Below are 17,855 nucleotides of genomic sequence, written 5' to 3'. Positions count from 1 at the left end.
TCCAGGTGGAGCTGGGCAACAGGGAGTGGCTATATCACACCCCGCCCAGGTGACATCAGCCCTCTCCTAGAGCCGGATTAGCCCACTCTACAGTGTATAAAGAGCTCGCAGCCTTGCTCTTCTCTCGGCCTACAGTGAGCACTGTGGACTGCGCTAGGCAGCCCCTCTGGTGGTGCACGCACACGGGGGACCCAGCACCGGGCATCATTCCAGCCTTCGGTCGACTAGCTCATCTAGTCCCTCAGCAACCCGCCAGGTTTCCACGGTGCTCACCTGATCTCAGGTGAGCCTGCCTAAGGGGGAGGAGCGTGTCTATTCTCCTCTCCCACTGAGCCCAGGAGGGGGCCAAGCGGCAGCCATGCAAGAGAAGGCCCAAGTGTGGCACTGCCCACTGCCCTGAGCGGAGACTGCAATCCCCAAGGACAGCCGTCACCAACTAGGCTTAATGAAGTCAAGTCAGCATATCTAAATGCAGCTTCCAACACGTTAGGATGGACTTGAACCCCTTCCCTTCACATTGCAGTTTGTTCAGCAGCAGGGCCTGACTCGGATTAACAACCAGGGGAATTTGTAGTCCAAGTGCTGCTCTCAGCTTTTCCACTAGTCAGTCTCAAGGGAAAGCCTGGTACTGCGCCGTATAAACCAAAGCAGGCCACATCTCTGAAACCGTGATTCTAACCCAAGAGCAGGTCACATAGCACCTTCCCAGTCAAGGGTGTGAACCGCTCCTTCACTGACACACAGACTGGACCCAGGCAGTTTGCATCCGGGAAATCCAACTTAAAAGGACTCCAATCACATAGCTGAGATGAGGTAGAGGCCCGTCCCTCTTACCATGGAAGCTGAGCCTTGGGCTAAGTGACTCTCAGGGGCACCAACAGCCGTCAGACCAGCTGTGATGGGTTTTGTGTTTCTAACCCTACATAATGGTAGTTTGGGAGTTCCTGGGTGGCACCAATGGTTGGTTGAGCGATCGACTAGTAGGGAAAAAGTTAGCGGTCCAAATTCACCCAAAAGCACCTCAGAAGACAGGCCTGGCAATCTGCTTCTAAAAGGTTAAGGAACAGTTCTACTCTGCACACGTGGGGTTGCCGTAAGTTAGCATCAACTCCACAGCACACAACATGGTGGTTTCCTTAAGGGCAGGGGCTGATTACGTTCATCTTTTCTCCCTTGGCGTCCAGGTCAATGTGGGTTCCAGGAAATCCCCGCCAGGTGAGTGAGGTGAGGAGGGTAGGAAAAGCATGCTTCCGACATCCACACCCCTTTCCCTTTAACAGATTCTAGGGCTTAGGCCCCTGACCTTCAAGGAACTTGCTGGAGAACCCAGGTTTACGAGCTGTAACTTAAGGGGACAAATACTCTTGCCTCCTAGAGACACAGGAGTAGCAGCCTGCACCACATGCTGGAGCCTCGTGCCCACCCGTCACCCCAAGCCCAGAGAACACCGCCATCTCACCAGTACTCTGTGTCCCTACTCAGGAGGTGGCAGAAACTCTCTCACAGAACTGCCCCACAGAGTTTTCAAGGAGCACACGGGGGATCTGAACTGCTGACCTTCTGGTGTACAGCCATAGCACTTAACCACTACACCACCAAGGTTTCCCTACAGGAGGCCGGCCCCGTGAAATCCACTGCTGCAGCAGGGGGGAGTTCAGTAAAGCAAGTACAAATGTTTCAGAAAGTCTTTTATTTACAAATTATGTAAAACAATTACAGCCAGTAAGTTTAAAACAATGAGATGTTAGTTTTGAAAGCTGTGCTAAAAATCTGTTTAAAGGCCAGAACTACATGCCGCCACGAAACAACAGACCGTTGTTGGCGCACCAGAAGTTTAAAGATTAAGAGCACGAGGAAACCAGGATGCCCAAGAAAACGTGCACAGGAGGGGGCAGAGGAGGGACTCCTCAGCAGGCCTGTAACAATCATTTTCATAGGAATCACAGACGGCAAGATTTAAGGCTTGCGAGAAAGAAGAAGCACCAAGTGCCTTTCGCACACCTGGGGGACCCAGATCAACACGTGGTCTCCAACGGGGTCCCATGGAACCCACAGACTAGTGACTCTCCCCCACTAGGCGACTCGGCCTCCTGGGCAGGCATCTTGCCTGTCTTCTGGCCTACAGAGCACAGCGCATTCTCCAACCTCAAAGCGCTGCTCAGGTCCGCCAATGCTGCTCAGCTGTGAAGTCAGAGTTTGCCCAGTAAGTGCTTCACTGCTTTATGAACTAAACTTCAGATTCCAGGAGAGAGAGAGAGGAAGAGGCGGAAGAGGCCACAGTGTCAGAAGGCACAGAGGGCAGGCGAGACACTGCCAATAAAAATCTGAATGACGTTACGTGGATCTGTTCACTCCCTTTACAGTGGGGGAAAAAGTATTCAAAGGGGACCACACATGAGCAGCTAAAATGCAACTCTCAATTAAAATTTTCAAACTTGTGTAACTTGAAAGAAAAACCTAAAACTTCTCATCAGATGAAATGACGAGCGTTTTTCACACAAGACACAGTAATAAACGGTGGATTGTTTCTCGGGTTGATCAGCGCTCAAGTGCCGAGGGGAGCTGGCAGGTGAGATCCCGAACCAAGCGTGAGTGTGCGAGGGGCTGCGCAGGCCGCTACGATGGGGGGGACGGGGGGACAGGGGCATGGATTCAAGGCGAGGAGAGAGAGAGCGTTTTCACACAGGTTTGCTTTATTCCGCGTTCAGCCTGCTGTGAGAACCCGCACAATCTGAAGGGCGGGGGGTACAACGCACTGTAGTGCCTCCTGAGCACTCTAGGGCACGGCCGGTGCACGGCGCTCCTGAGGGGTTTTCTCAGGACACCCCAGGCACCAGCCCGGGCACCAGGGATGACAGTGAGAGAGTCTGTGAACAGACACATCGTTCGCAGTGGTGACAAGCCTTGGAGTGCCACCAGCAGCGGTAGTGAAAAGCTACCTGCTGCAGCACTGCAGAAAGTCTAGGTAGCAAATACTGGTGGTACTGAATTTAAAAAAGAAAGCCGAAACAAGAAAATTTTTAAAGCGGTGCCTTGAAACCTCCCCCACTGTGGACACCAGGGGCTGAAGGCACAGAAGTGTGTCCAGATGGAAGAATCCAGGTGCGTTCTCAGTCAGACAGTGAGAGAAAGCACTTCAGGAGTTGTGTAGGCTCTCTGCAAGAGGGTGAACTCGATTCCAGCACGAGTGGTGACGCTGCAACAAAGAACAGCTGTTTACTCTGCGTTCGTAACTCGACAGTGACAGGCAGGAGAGCACGAGAGCTCCATCCTGTGAGGCACAGACACTCAACCACGGGCAATACCATCTGAGGATTCGCTTCAGCCTAACGCCAGAGCCATCGCCATGCCCCATCCTGTGACAAAAGGCAGCCTGTGGGGATCACAACCCCCTGAAGTCGCTGTGAGCCCCCCTGCAACCAGGCAGTGCCCCAACAGCCCCCATGTTACCTAGGGATGCAAAACCACCATCCCCACACACATGTTAGCTTTTCCAGGGGAACAGTCTCTAGGTCCTTTCGCCAGTACTGAGGACCCCGAATCCCAAGTTTCTGAGTTCTTGACCACAACTGACCAGATGCAGGTGGCTCTTAAAACAGACCAATGACTTACCAATGCTGTAGCCAGAGCTGGTCAGGCCCCTTTCCTTTCTGGAGAACATCATCACCCTCCCGAGGACTTCACTCCACCTGCCTGGCGTCTACCCTGGCGTGTCTCACTCCTAACCAAATGCTGTGTGGAACGACAGCCATGGCTTCAACATGGAGCCCGAGCCCAGAAGCTTTTGCATGAGGAGCTCTGCCAACGCTCCTGAATCTACACTGCATGTTCCCCTGAGCACATACCTCTGGGTTTTCATCATTACCTTAGACAAGATATTCTCTAGTGGAGGGGAACGGCAGAAGAGGAAAGTAAAAACGACCAACGGGACAGGAACCACTCCTGAGCAACAGAAGAGTGGTCTTACCACAGTGCTTTCAGATCACTCCTGGTTTCCAAGAGGAATAATTTCTTCAGTGACAAAAAACTCAATGGTCTCCTCCTCCCAGTCGTCAACATTGCTGTCTAATTCATCAGTGTCCACGCCTACAGAGAAAGACAGAGGTTGAGATGGGGCAGGAGAGGCTTGGTGACAACTGTGTTGATGCTGTTGTTGTTGCTGTGCCATCAAGTTGATTCTGACTCACAGCGACCCGATGTGATAGAGCAGAATTGCCCGATAGGGTTTCCTCGGCTACAATCTTTATGGGAGCAGATCACTAGGTCTTTCTCCCGTGGAGCTACTGGGTGGATCTGAGCCACTAACCTTTCAGTTAGTAGCTGAGCACTTAACCACTGCACCACCAGGACTCTCTGTGCTGGTGCTGTGCGAAGTTAATTTTGACCTTCTAGAACACACATGAACACACACACACAGACAAACACATTCTATGGAAGCTGCCAAGAGTCTGATAAGGAAACAGCCAGATTCTGTGATACAGAATATGAACTTGAACATGTAGGTGATGGGAAACTTCTCAATTCTTTGATGATTCAAGAACCTCTAGACAACACCTGATGTTTACTAAAATCTTGGGAAATTTTAATACAGACGGAAAAGGAGAAAAACATCTCAACTTAAGTATGCTATAAAAAATATATCTTCTGGCACTAAAGTCGTTCCTACTAGTTGCCACTCAGTCTATTCTGACTCACTGCAGCCCTGTGTGCAGAGCAGAACTGCGTTCCACAGGGTTTTCAGGGCTGTGACCTTTTGGAAGCAGGTCACCAGGCCTCTCTTCCGAGGTGCCTCTGGTTAGGTTCAAACCACCAACCTTTCGACTAAGTAGTCCAATGCTTAACTGTGTGCACCACCCAAGGACTCCACTACTGAAGTTACCTCCTCGCAATTCCAGACGTTCGTTTTTCTGCTCCATGTAGAGTTCTTGGGCCATCTTCCGGTATTTCCGGAAATCTTCCATCATGGTTCGCCTTCTCTCCACCAACTCCTACAAAGTGAGGGGAAATGTCACGAAACTAATACCGAATTACCAGCATCGTGTTTTTGCCTAATGAAAGTGAAAATATCTTGCCACAAGTGGCCTCCACCTACTCTGATGATGTAACAACTCTATTCAATAAAAAGACAATCTTAAGATGGTGGGATAAGAGGTTTGTTCTCATTTTTTCTTCCTTTAACACTGCGCCTCTCTGGTTCTAAGCACCCACCACCCCGTCAGGCTGCAGCGCATCAGCTCTGAGTCCCCTCAAGGGCACAGAACTCCTTAGCTGCTGGTCTGCCTCCAGCACACAGTAGAGCCGTGTGGCTCCATGTCAGCTGCAGAACAAGCCCCCCTGCTTCCCCCGAGCGGACACACAGGCTCCTCCCTCGCATAGCCTCACACTGTCCTCCTCAGCATGGGACACGGCTGTGGTGGCCTCCAGCCCTCCCTCGGCTCTGGGAACAAGGCTTACCTTTGAGGCTTTGGATTGGCTCAAACGATCCTTCTGCTCAAAGATCTTGGAGTATTTCTTCAAATCCTTTTTAATTTGCTGAAACAAAGACAAGTCACTCAGGATTTAAACACTGAAAGCGAGAGCCACAGACACAATCTTCAAAGCTGCCGACATGAAATGATGGCCTCAGTGATTAAGAGAACTTGGCCCTGGAGCACTCAATACTGCATCTTTTCTGTGAGTCTGCATTTCATCCAGACAGACTTTTCCTGGGATTTACACACTCTTCTCAGCTTGTAATACCATCAGCTTATTTCACCAATTATGTAAATCCCACAGCTAGTTTCTTCTCATTCCAACAGGATTTTAGCAGCAAAGCTTCCTGGGATGGTACTGATACAACCTTAAATAGCCTAGAAACGTACATTTACTACCCTAAAACTGTTTCTTTCCCATTTAGTTCTTACTGCTCTGGCATCTCTTCATAGCGTCCACTGTAAGTTCCTCTCCTAAGTCCTCACTCATCATCACCATAACAATAACAATTTGTTTCTTCTTCTCAGTGCCACTGCTAGCTGACCTTGATCTGATCCTGGCTGAGGAGCGTGGGAGGCCGGGGTCGCCACAGCAACTGGCAGAAGCGATCTTTGCTGTTCTTCTGCAGAAGACGTCCCTGGAAGGTCCACAGCCAGTAAGCATTGTCCACCTAAGAGAGCAGTGACAAAACCGAGCTATTACACTCCAGCGAGCTCCAGGAAGACAGACTGCCTGGAATCTCTACTGTCAGGGGAACAAACAAAACGAAATACTTCATTCAGCAGATGTCTGAGTGCCAATAACCTGTCAATCTAGGCAGTGCCAGTTCAAACCCCTGCTGAAAATTTGCATTTCTAACACGTTCCCAGGCAAAGCGGTTAGGGACCAATTCTAAGAACCACTGCTCTGTGACAAGGACCTCGTGTAGAATTAACTGTGTCACCACACATGTGGTTCAGCTGACACTTTTTTTCCCCAGCAAGACTTTCTCAATGAAGGAAGCATCTTAATTGACTTATTACAGACCAGCACTTTCAAGTGGTGAGTGCCTGACATGAAGACAGAAGGACTGAGGTATGGGATGGAAGCGTGTTTCCATTTAAAACAGAGTAGTCAACACTTCAAGAGGGCTTAAAAAAAAAAGAGAAAACAAAAACCAGAGGATGAGAAGAGGGAGGTGGAACACATGAGAAGAGGGAGGTCTTTGGCGGCCTCTCCCTGCGAGGATGAGGAGCTGCCACCCTAGGCCAGGTACGGAAGCCCTCCTGCCTAACCCCTGCCTGCCTCTCATTGCTGACTGAAGGCACCGGTCTCCTACCTTGTGGCTCCACCAGGACACAGATGTAATGACATAGCGCCCCGTAGGGTCCCATTCGACATCAGAGGCCATGTAGTGCTCCGCTATGTTCATCACCGTGCAGTCAGACGTATCGACAAATGCTAAGGCACCATTCATACTGTGGAGGCAAACATGCTTATTTTACATGCATTGTTTCGCTTGGTGTTGGGCATTTAAGAGACGGACTGGTGAACCAGCCTCCATTGACTGGCCGTGTGGCCTTGGGCATCACCCCTCCCCTCGCCCAGCTGCCTTTTTAACATGGAAATAGCAGCAGTGACAATCTCCTAGGGGCGCTGTGGAGATTTACTGAATGAAGATATGGAATGTGCACGCGATGAATACTATACATTCCGTTATCGTCATTTTTACAGGAAATGTTATCTCACAGATACTGTAAGTGTCCACAATAAAGTAGGAGAAATACGCAGCTGACAGTGCTTTAACTCAGAGGCAGAATATGAGAAGTTTCTTCCGAGTCTCTTGGAATGTTAACTATGCAGGGAAGCAAAGGAAACAATAAATGCTTACATCCTCACTGTTGCACCAATCACACAGGTAAAGACAGTCTCACAGCTGTCAGATTAAATCTTTCTCCTGGCAGAAGTCATGGGCTTTCACACCAGGGGAAGTGGACTGCCAGGAAGGACACTTGTTTAAACCACAAAGGAATGACAGCGTGGAGACATGTCTTCCAGATCACACAATGAAAAGTATTTGGTTGGAAGAAATCACTTTAATTGCCCGGGCTTGGCCTCAATCTTGGGAGTTTGAGAGGCACACTACAGTGTGATCACATCCCATCTACTGACACTAGGATAATCCTGTCAACACAGGCAGACAGAACACCATGTCATGCGCAGAACGCAAAGGATGAGAAGCAGGGCCTGCTGCTGCTTGTCCAGTGGCAGCAGCAGGCAGAGAAAGCTATTTACAATGAGCAGGTCAAACGTCAAACAGCAGAAACCCACCTCCTCAGACCAGCCAACACAACAAACTGTCCTTGGGGACTCCAGAAGATAGTATTTGCCTGCTGTTTATCAAACATTTCTGAAAGGAAAAAAGCACCCATTAGAAGTCTTATATGAACGGCCCCACACTTTGGCAGCAGCGCATGTTACCCCTAGGGGCAGGTCTTTATGACCACGGACTGTCAGCCAGAACCCTATACATACCAGAACTACGTGCTGTCTATGAAGGAAGTCATAAAAACTCCACAATTCATATACATCTTAAGTTACAAAAAATAAAGTAAGGGGGAAGACAAGGGATATTTTGAAGTCTTAATACCGTTTAAAACACTTTATTTCACAAGATAAGTGGACCAAGAATTTCACTCACAATAAATATGCATGACCACAGGGACTCTAACTAAACCAGAGAGAAAGGGTCCATAGCTTCATCAGACTCAGATTATGTAGCCCAACAAAGATTAAGACTCATTCTTCCAGTGGCTCACGTTTCCTGTGTTCGCACACAGAAAACCTACTACATTTGCCATCTTTCCAGATACTCTGACCCCTCACTTCCTGAAGGGGCCGGGCCGAGGAAGGGGGTGGAAGTGCAGGCAAGGATTGAACCCCAGCACATTCGTTTGCCATGTCAGATACAAGTGAACCATCTGGGCTGTCTTCTGTCTCAGCCTGCACTAGACTCAGACAAGGGTCAGGGCACAGCGCCCCGGGGGAGAGGAGGTGAGCTGTGACGAGGATCTTCACAGTAGAGCAAATGCAAACAGAGAAATCCACCAATCTCCCTCCACAGATATCGAGGGCTGCAGTTATCCTCATGCTGATTCTGAACCGTCGAGAAAAGGCCACGTTATACAAAACACGCAGAAGGTAGGGGTACTTGCTGTTTTATTGCAGCAAGGTATGGTACAAGTCTTCTGACAGTTTGTAACTGCCTATATTTCCACCAACAACAATCGACAATACAATCAGTTCCATGATAGCCAATAAACAGACAGTTCTACCACAAAAACTGCTGGCTTCAGAGAAAGACTAAACGCTCTACATATGGAAAAGCTTTCTGAAGATATACCAGTTCCTTTCAAGTTCTCAGATTAAGTCCGTCATTCTGCAGGGCAAATCTTTAACAAAAACCTCTTATACAAAGCCCCAAGCCCAGCCTGCCACACCCACTGTATACAGGTGGTAAGAAGGTGGGCGGCCAGTATCCTAGGTCTCCCCAACTCCTGCAAGAGGCACCGTGGAGCTGTGGCAGCCCACTGAGCCTGAGCTCAGCATCCTGGCCTCTAAGAGAAGGATGTGTGGGGTCCTAAATGCCTGGCAGTGACCACACAAGTAAGGGAAATGCATACACACAGCAGCCATCTTTAGTTCAATGCCCCAATATGTACCGAAAGCCTCCACCTGCTCAGCACCGGGCTGACAGGACGGACACAGGATGAGAGAGTAAGAAGCAGGATGCCCTGAAAGAGCAGGCTGGGCATGGGGCCAGAAGCAAGCAGTTACAACATACAGCGTGGCACTGCCGGTACTGCCATGGGAAAGGTACAGGTGGGGCCAGGGCCTCTGGATGGCCTTACAACACGGCTGTGGGGTAGAACAGGCAACCACCCAGGGGAAGCAGAGTGAGGCTGGGGCTTCTGCTCCTATTCCCTACTGGAACCAGGGCGCCCGCACGCAGGACACACCTGTATGCAACAGCTCTGCAGTGTGCCTGGGGGCAGAGAAGACGAGGCTGACTATATCTGAGGGGATGACCCCCACACCTAGAGATAGCAGCTATATCCAAAAGAGGACACAAGACCATACTGTGAACAAAAGTGCAGAAGCCTGAAAGCACTCTTGTTAAAAGGCCCTGGCAGAGCCCACAGAGCAGCGAGAGCTCCCTGTGGCTGTGGCGTGCCCCACTCCATGCCCACCATGGTCCTGCACCTGTATGCTCAGACCTACATGGCCTTACTTCTGTGTGAATACAGGCTTCAACAGCTCTCCCCAGGAAAGTCAGACGCTCCCTGTGGAGCGGTGACTAAGACACATGGCCCTGCTGATTTGTTAGAAGAAAGGAGGCCTACCTGCTCTCAGGACAGGGCAGACTACTTACTGATGAGCTCGATCTTCCCGTTGCTCTTTACGTGGTAGAAGGAAACTGATATCCGGGGCGCCTCCCCATGGAGCACAGCAAACTTACTTCCATTTGGCTCCCAGGCAAAAGCTATGATGGGTTCTATAATCAACAACCACGTGAAAAAAACGGTTAGTGCCAACTTGAGTCACTGAAGAAAACATTCCTGATCACAGTTAAAATTCTCACCATGCGTCCAGAGAAATACACCCCAAATTCTTAAAATTCGTTGAAAGGACCACACAGCAAGCAATGGCAGGAAAAGGCACACACTGCCACATGGCGTGAAAGCAGCTTATTTGTGTGTGATGGATTCACCCGAAATTCTATCCTCCACAAACCCAGAACCCTTCCCATCTCCCACCAGTCACGCACACAGTGGGTCTATAGAGCCCTGAGCCCAATCTCATGGGTCACTTACAGACATGACCTTTCTCACGCTAAACGTCAGACTTACAACAGAACTCTATGACCTTATAAAGGTCTAAAAATGTCTTTCTATCCTGAGAGTGTGGCCAGGTTTTAAACCCTATTTCTCAACTCTGTACCTTCTCCTTCCCTCTCTCTCCTTGGCAAAAGAAACAAACAAAACCACAGGCTAAATTTCCAATTTAGAGGGAAAGACACAGTACCAGTTTCCTTGAGTCAAAACCAATGGCCTCAAGCACATGAAATGGGATTAGCTTTGGAAAATAAAATTTTTCCTTCCATTAAAGAGAAACAATAGATACTCCAAACAGCAAATAACCCTCACCATGAACAACCAAAAACAGACATACATCCTCAGTGGGGGAAAACCCTCCATTAAGCTCAGAACTTTTGTTCTGTATGCAAGATGAAAGCGTTTTGGCTGCCTGTGTATAAAAATCTATTCTTGGTCCATTCTCTGCTCGGAGTGTGAAAGACCTCTGGGGTGCTTGCTCCTAATTATATAAAAAAGCATGGGCCATCTTCACTCAGCAAAGGGAAAGTCAGAGATAGAAGCTGGAAAGGACAAAAGAAAAACCTAAACTTACAAAAACATCACAGCAGAGAGTAAAGGGTTCACAGTCTTGACCATTTTGTTCATGCAACAAATCTACACTGTTTAAAAGCCGTGTGTGAAAGAGCACAGTCGGCAGACCCAACCATAAAATGACCAAAATGAAACTTGCCTTTCATTTCTACCACATCGACAGGTACTTGTTTTTCCCTCATTCGGAAAATTTCAAAATTTGTGACAACACCCTGTAAAAAAAAAAAGAAAGAAAGAAAGAAGGGGTGACGTTCTACAAATTGAAGGCATGAGAAAAAGACTTCATCAAAGGACAACTTGAAAATTTAATGGAAGATTAAGTTTATACACCTGGTACACATTCAAGGCATATGAATAAGTGAAGTGATTAAAATTACACCCCTCATGATGAAACAAGCACTCTCAAATTGGCTGACTGAGGTATAAACTGGTATAACCTCCATGGAGAGCAATTTGGCCATCTATATACTGTTTGACACAAATTCTAGTTCAAGGAAAACTGCCCTAAGGTTATACTGAAACACAAACAGGAACATGAACACTCATTTAAGCTTATCTGCAAAAGTTCTGAAGTGTCTAAATGTCCACCAATAGGGATTGATTGGACAAATTTCAATACAGTGTAATGTCCTACACCCAGGAAAAAAGAACAGGAAATTCTTTACATATATGAAACGATCTTCAAGATACACTCTTGTGTCAAAAAAGCAAGGTACAACAATATTCCTAATACATAAAAACTGGAAATCCCAGTGTCCATCAAATGGATACACAAAATGTGGTATATCCATACAACAGACTATTCTTCAGCCATAAAAAGGAAGAGAGTTCTGCCACGGGCTATGACATGTTGAGTGAAAGAAGCCAGACACAATGGGACAGATACTGTACACTCTAATACAGAATCTCTAGAACAGACAAATGCATAGAGAGGAAGGGTAGATCAGTGCTCGCAGAAGTTAGCAGACTGTGAGAAATGCGAAGTCACTGCAAAAGGTATAGTTTCCTTTGGGCGTGATGAAAACATTCTGGAATTAGATGGCTGTGATGGGTACACAACTCTGTGAAGCTACTAAAAGCCACTAAACTGTACATTTTAAAAGGGTTTAAAAAAAAAATGGGGGGAGATACTCCCACTAGAAAGAAAATCAGGCAATTTTTTTTTATAAGGTGAATATTAAATGATGCAAACAACAAAAAAAGCAGAGTACCGAAATGTACATAGCGTATGCTCCTCTCTTGTGTTTAAAAAGGAAATTACAAAGAAGAGAATATATTCACTTCAACTGCCAACTGGGAACGCAGCTGGGTGCCTGGAGAAGACAGCACCGGACTCCTCCGAGGACGCCACACTATGGGAGTGTACTACTAGTCTGACGGTTTTCTTAAAAAACAAGTTACTCTTCTCAGGGAAATGTGACAAGAGCTCTAGCTAGGACACGCCAGCTATTTTGGTGTCAGATGCGTCTGAAAATTAACACACAAATTAGAATGAAAAAAATCCATTAACATCCTCTAAAAATGGTAGCTAGTTCAGAGCTGGGTATAAGGAATAACCCATCCCCACTGGCATGCACTCACCTGGGTACCCTTTGGAGTCCTATCTACTTTAACACACAAGTAATCTCCGTTTTTTTGCCAATGTAGCTTGCAATCCACGACATTGAACAGATTCCTAACTCTGATCTCTTGTCTGGTGGGAAGCTGCATCAGGGTTACCCTGGCTGGAATATCCTTGTCTTCAGGCACCCAAAAAGCTATGATGTTACCACCAGGAGACCAAGAAAAGTCTCTGCAGAACAAAGAAAATAAAACGTTATGTAAGACTGCCTGATTGTAAAAACAAAAAGCAGAAGAGAACAAAAGAACTAATTTACAGTATAAACGCATAAAAGTTGGTACACTGGCCAGTAAGTAATGACAAAGACGACAGCAGCTAGCGCTTAGCTGAGCGCTTACTATGTGTCGGCACTATCCTAGCACCTGATGTGCAGAGGTGTATGTAATCCTCCTGACACCTCTGAAGTTTTCTGACGCTCATCTTGCTGGTGAGGGAACAGAGGGAGGTGTCACTTATCCCACCCACTGTTACACAGCAGATTAGTAAGAATTCAAACCCAGGCCCCATAACTGCACACTCTTGACTTCACATACTGCTGCTACCAAGACAAAATAAAATTTTAGGCTAATGGATCCAACTAGATGTTTTTTGCAGATTACTGAAGATGCCAAAGGGGAAAAACTCCAAATACAAAAGTGTAAGAGAATGACGGAAAAATTAGGGGATTCCCCTCTAGTACACAAATTCCTCTGTAGGACTGCTGTAGTAATGAGCAATTCGCATATGTGAAAATATTTCTGCAAGGCTAGAGTCTCTTTGTTTTGCATGTATTGAAAACCAATTTCTTGGTTTTCTTTTTTGTTACAAGCCAAGTTTCTTCCTTACTGTGTAAAAATAAAAGGACTAAGAACTGTGAATGCTACTGGATTGCCGGTACTTCCCTGCAAAGAGATGGACTAGTTTTAAGATAAATAAAAATGTGCCTAATCTTCTGACAGTGACACGAGCCATCTAACTCATCTCCTCACAGATCCCTGAGGTAACCTGCGGCCCACTCAGTCATGGAGTCTCTCCCTCTCTCTTCCTGAGAAGGCAGACCCCCCAGAGTCTCTAGTTCACAGATGGGAACCTGAAATGAAGCCAACCCAAAACGCATCCACCTCAAAGACTTGCTCATGGACTTGGGAAAAGGAGAGGTTGAAAGTGAGAGCCTTGGGAGGTGAAGGGGCTTACTAACCAGCACCCCGGTCCTGTGCCCCCTGTGCTTGGAACCACAGAATGTAAGCCTGTTCCCAACAGGCTCTACAAGAGCATCCACTTACTTTATCCCAGAGATTTTCAAACTCTTCTTGTCCAACAGACCCATAGACTGTCCAAAAGAACAAGGATTACAGTTGAGTCAAACCATGCCAATGTCTCAATACCCCATACAATTTTTCAAAAAAGGACACCGGGATTCTGGCGTGGGTCTGCCCAGAGAGCAAGATTGGACAGAGGGTGACAGGTGGACAATAAACAAGGCAGCGAAGTCCACACTTCTGACACCTGTTTCATCAACTCCTGCCCTCAGTGCCCTACGGCAGGCCAAAGCTGGGGCTGGCATGATTAAAGAGCAGAATTCTGGACATGAGAAATAAAAAAGGCACAGGAAATATGCCTTTAGTATGTAGTTATCAAAGCTCCTCCCTCTTTTTACTGTACTGCGGATTAAGGGAAAGTACTACAAAATTACAAGCAACTGACAGGACAGTTCCTTTCTCAGATAATTAAAATCACTTACAGGTGTTTCATAGATGCTGAGGGTGTCGAGCGTCATTCTGGCAAAGAATTTGCCATCATGGCTCCACCTGAAAAGAAAAAAGGAGATGCCAGGCTGTTCCCAAGACAAAAAGAGAAGGCTGCAGAAAGATCATCTATAGGTACTACTGGTCTACTTACTTAAAAATAGGCCAGTGGGCTGAGCTTTCACAGTGAAAACCCCTCTTCTTGTGCCCGGTCAGGATGTCCCAGATGATGATGGCCTGTGGGTCTTCCTGAGTGTCCATCAGGGGGCTGAACGTCACCAAGTACCTGAGGGAGAAAGGGATGCGCTCTGTGTAACACTCTATACTGCTGCCCCATCTCTCCGAGGATCAGATGCCGTGGACATGGCAAGGATGTGCCCCATCTTACAGTCGAGGAACCCAGCTTGAGCAACTTGATAATGGTTACAGTGACTGGAAGCACTGCCAACACTACCAGACAAGCACTGGGCATGTGGACCTTGGCACTTCTCCCAAAACACCACTCTTCCTTGGCAACAGTCTCCTATCAGCACAGTCCCACCACAAGGTTGCACTGGAAGTGCAGAGCTGGACAACCTCTCACAGCACAGAGCACTGCAAGAGTCACCCTAAAATGTTTGTCTGCTAAAATCAAGACAAGAAGTAACTAAACAGACTCTGAACACAAGTCTGCTGGCATTCTCTAGAGGAAGGACAATGTAGAATTCTCAGACATTAGCCTCACCAGTGTCTAACTAAGATGAATGAGGTAAATAGAACAGCTTGGTTCAAAACCAAGTATGTATAAGACAGGAACTCTTGTGCCTGGGGCTTCTCCCAGGAGTCACCCAAATGCCCGCTGTTCTACAGCTATAGCACCTGTTCACTTAGTTGATTCAAAGTGAAAAAAATCCCAAACTAGACTGCCCGTAATGACAATGGGAGTGTGGAAAGGCAGAAATAGACATAATGAAAAGAAAGCAGAAGCAACTCCAAACTATCTTCCAACAGTGCCTTCAATAAATCTTTTCCTAGTAACGCTCTTCTGATGTCCTGATTAGCTAGATTAAAAATTATGATGCAAGTCACCTCCCCCCATATTTGAGCTGTCAAGGGCTTCATCATACTTGGATCCACAATCAACACCCATGGAAGCAGCAGTCAAGAAATCAAACGACATAATGCATTCCACGAATCTACTGCAAAAGACCTCTTAAAAATCTTAAAGAGCGAGGGTGTCACTTTGAGGACTGAAGTGCACCTGACTCACGCCACAGTATTTTACATCGCCTCATGGGCATGCAAAAACTGGAAAACAAATTAGGAAGACCAAAGAAAAATTGATGCCTTTGAATTCTGGTGTTGGTGAAGAAAACTGAATATACCATGGACTGCCAAAAGAACCAAATCTGTCTTGGAAGAAGTACAGCCAGAACACTCCTTAGAAGCAAGGACAGCAGGGCTCTGTTTCACATACTTTTGACATATTATCAGGAGGAATCAGGCCCTGGAGAAGGACATCATGCTTGGTAATGTTGAGTACCAGCAAAAAAGAGGAAGACCCTCAACGAGAAAGACTGACACAGTGCCTGCAGCAATGGGCTCAAGCAGAAGGATCCTGAGGATGGTGCAGGGCCGGGCTGCGTTTCATTCTATTGTACACAGGGTTGCTTTGAGTCGGAACGGACTTGACGGCACCTAACAACCGTGACCTATTCTATGCACAGGCAGTCCCTGGGCTATAAATGTCCAATGTACAATCAGTAGTTAAGAATCAACCCCCCATGAGCCTACTACATAAAAAATTTGAGGTACGTACAGTGGTTCGTAATAACAAACAGGGGCTACTGCAGCATGCGTCGATATGTTATTATTCTTACTGCATTATTATGTTAAAGATATTCTAGTGCATCCGGAAGCGTTCACTGGTTTTTATGCATAGAAAGGTACACTATATACTAAGACTTTTAACTGACGTTAGATGTTAACTGTACCTAGAACCATACCTAACTGCTCGAGTACCTACAAATTCAACTTAAAGACAGTCTTAGGAACAGAACTCATGAGTAATCTGAGGACTGCCCGTATCTGGGAAGTACAGTTCAACACAGATTTTCCACACAGCAGTCTACATGACCCATGTACTCATTCATTCCAACATTTCAAGTGCTGACACTTTATAAAGCCCCAGGATGCAATAATGAGTAAAAGGTGGTCCAGGTCTGTTCTTGAGTGGGGAGACAGATGTGTCAACATATCGATGACACCCTGATGTGTCAGTGCGGTGACATACACAGTGTGCTATGAGAACACAAGAGCAACAACTAATTGCCTAAAGGAGCCCAAAAAGGCTTCACAGGAATGAATGACTACAGAAAGCTTCATAAACCTGTATGCTAGCTCAGGGATCAGGCTAAGAGTCTCTATCCGATCCAATTTTAATAGACTAATGCTACAGTGAGAATTATCTGCTACTTTCTGCCAAACATATGCAAAGCAGCTGGGAATTAAGAGGTATCCTAAGAATATACTGCATTAAAACCACTTCATCAAAATTAAGAAAGATTCAAGAAATATATCTAATTGAAGGTTTACAGGAAATACAAGGATTAAAGGAACAAGTTAAATGACACCTCGAGGAAGTAATCAGACAAACTGGGGAGGTAAGACAGATTACAGAACACCGGGTCCTATCTTTTTAGCATGTTAGTATGAGCGTCAAGGAAGTATGCAGGGTCTGAGGAAAGAGGCTTAAGAGACCTACCAACCAGATGCAACACGCACACCTTGTCTGAATTCAGGTCTGAACAGACGAGCTGTAAAAGCTACTTAGGGGACAAATGGGGATTTTGAATATTTCCTGAGATTTCAGATGGTGTTAAGGAATTACTGTAACTACTGTAGGAGTGATAATGTAATTGTGACCATGTAAGGAAACATTCTTACTTTGTGCAGATGCCTACTTTCGTATGCACATCTGTAATTTACTTCAAAATATTCGGTAAATAGGTTTTGAAACAAACACAGTAAACTAAGAAATCATTAAATGTAGATAATTAGTATGAAGATGTTCATTACAGTAATCTTGTTAGTTTTCTGCTTTTTGAAAAATTTTATACTAAAAAGCTGGAAGGAAAAATAGGCACAGAACTCACTGAGTATCAGGAGTATCACGACACACAGCTCTCAATGAGCCCATAACGAAAGGACAGAACCATGAAATAAAATCCTGATGTATTACGGACAACAAGAAGACTTGGAAAAAGTTGAAGGGAGATTGAGCTAAAAACACAGGGAGGCTTCAGAGACAGGCCCTGAGTAGGGGGCCTCAAGAATCGGTAGATAGGGCGGTCCAAATGGTGAAGAGTGTGGGCAAAGGTGGCAAGGGAATGATGCAAGACCTTGGATCAATGTGTCCTTCGTTCCTTCTAGCTTGCTTCATGCTCAATCTCCTCCCATAAACCTCACGCGAGAGTACCTCAAAGGTGAGAAAAAAACCATTCATAGGAACAATTATCTCCAAAATACACCATCTTAGACTAGGTCCTGAACTGAAGAGGGAGAGATGCCATAAATAACGTCACTCAATCAGCTACCAAAACTGGAGTATGC

General features: G+C 46.5%; 1 protein-coding gene across 1 annotated transcript in view; it reads right to left on the bottom strand.

Annotated features, from left to right (window-relative positions):
- Positions 1-1,663: 1,663 nt before the first annotated feature.
- EIF3B (eukaryotic translation initiation factor 3 subunit B) overlaps positions 1,664-17,855 on the bottom strand; it is a 29,581-nt gene continuing 13,389 nt past the window's right edge. Inside the window, exons 7-19 of the mRNA XM_049903547.1 lie at positions 14,419-14,550; positions 14,261-14,327; positions 13,803-13,849; positions 12,501-12,711; positions 11,059-11,131; positions 9,884-10,006; positions 7,783-7,861; positions 6,791-6,929; positions 6,017-6,142; positions 5,455-5,532; positions 4,880-4,988; positions 3,968-4,086; positions 1,664-3,196 (exon numbers count right to left, since the gene is read on the bottom strand). Coding sequence (XP_049759504.1) covers positions 3,983-4,086; positions 4,880-4,988; positions 5,455-5,532; positions 6,017-6,142; positions 6,791-6,929; positions 7,783-7,861; positions 9,884-10,006; positions 11,059-11,131; positions 12,501-12,711; positions 13,803-13,849; positions 14,261-14,327; positions 14,419-14,550 — 1,288 coding nt within the window. The 3' untranslated portion in view covers positions 1,664-3,196; positions 3,968-3,982. The remainder of the gene's footprint in view (positions 3,197-3,967; positions 4,087-4,879; positions 4,989-5,454; positions 5,533-6,016; positions 6,143-6,790; positions 6,930-7,782; positions 7,862-9,883; positions 10,007-11,058; positions 11,132-12,500; positions 12,712-13,802; positions 13,850-14,260; positions 14,328-14,418; positions 14,551-17,855) is intronic.

The sequence above is a fragment of the Elephas maximus genome, chromosome 12 (genome assembly GCF_024166365.1).
Source record: "Elephas maximus indicus isolate mEleMax1 chromosome 12, mEleMax1 primary haplotype, whole genome shotgun sequence".
NCBI lineage: Eukaryota > Metazoa > Chordata > Mammalia > Proboscidea > Elephantidae > Elephas > Elephas maximus.
This window is presented reverse-complemented; position numbering and strand designations above follow the sequence as displayed.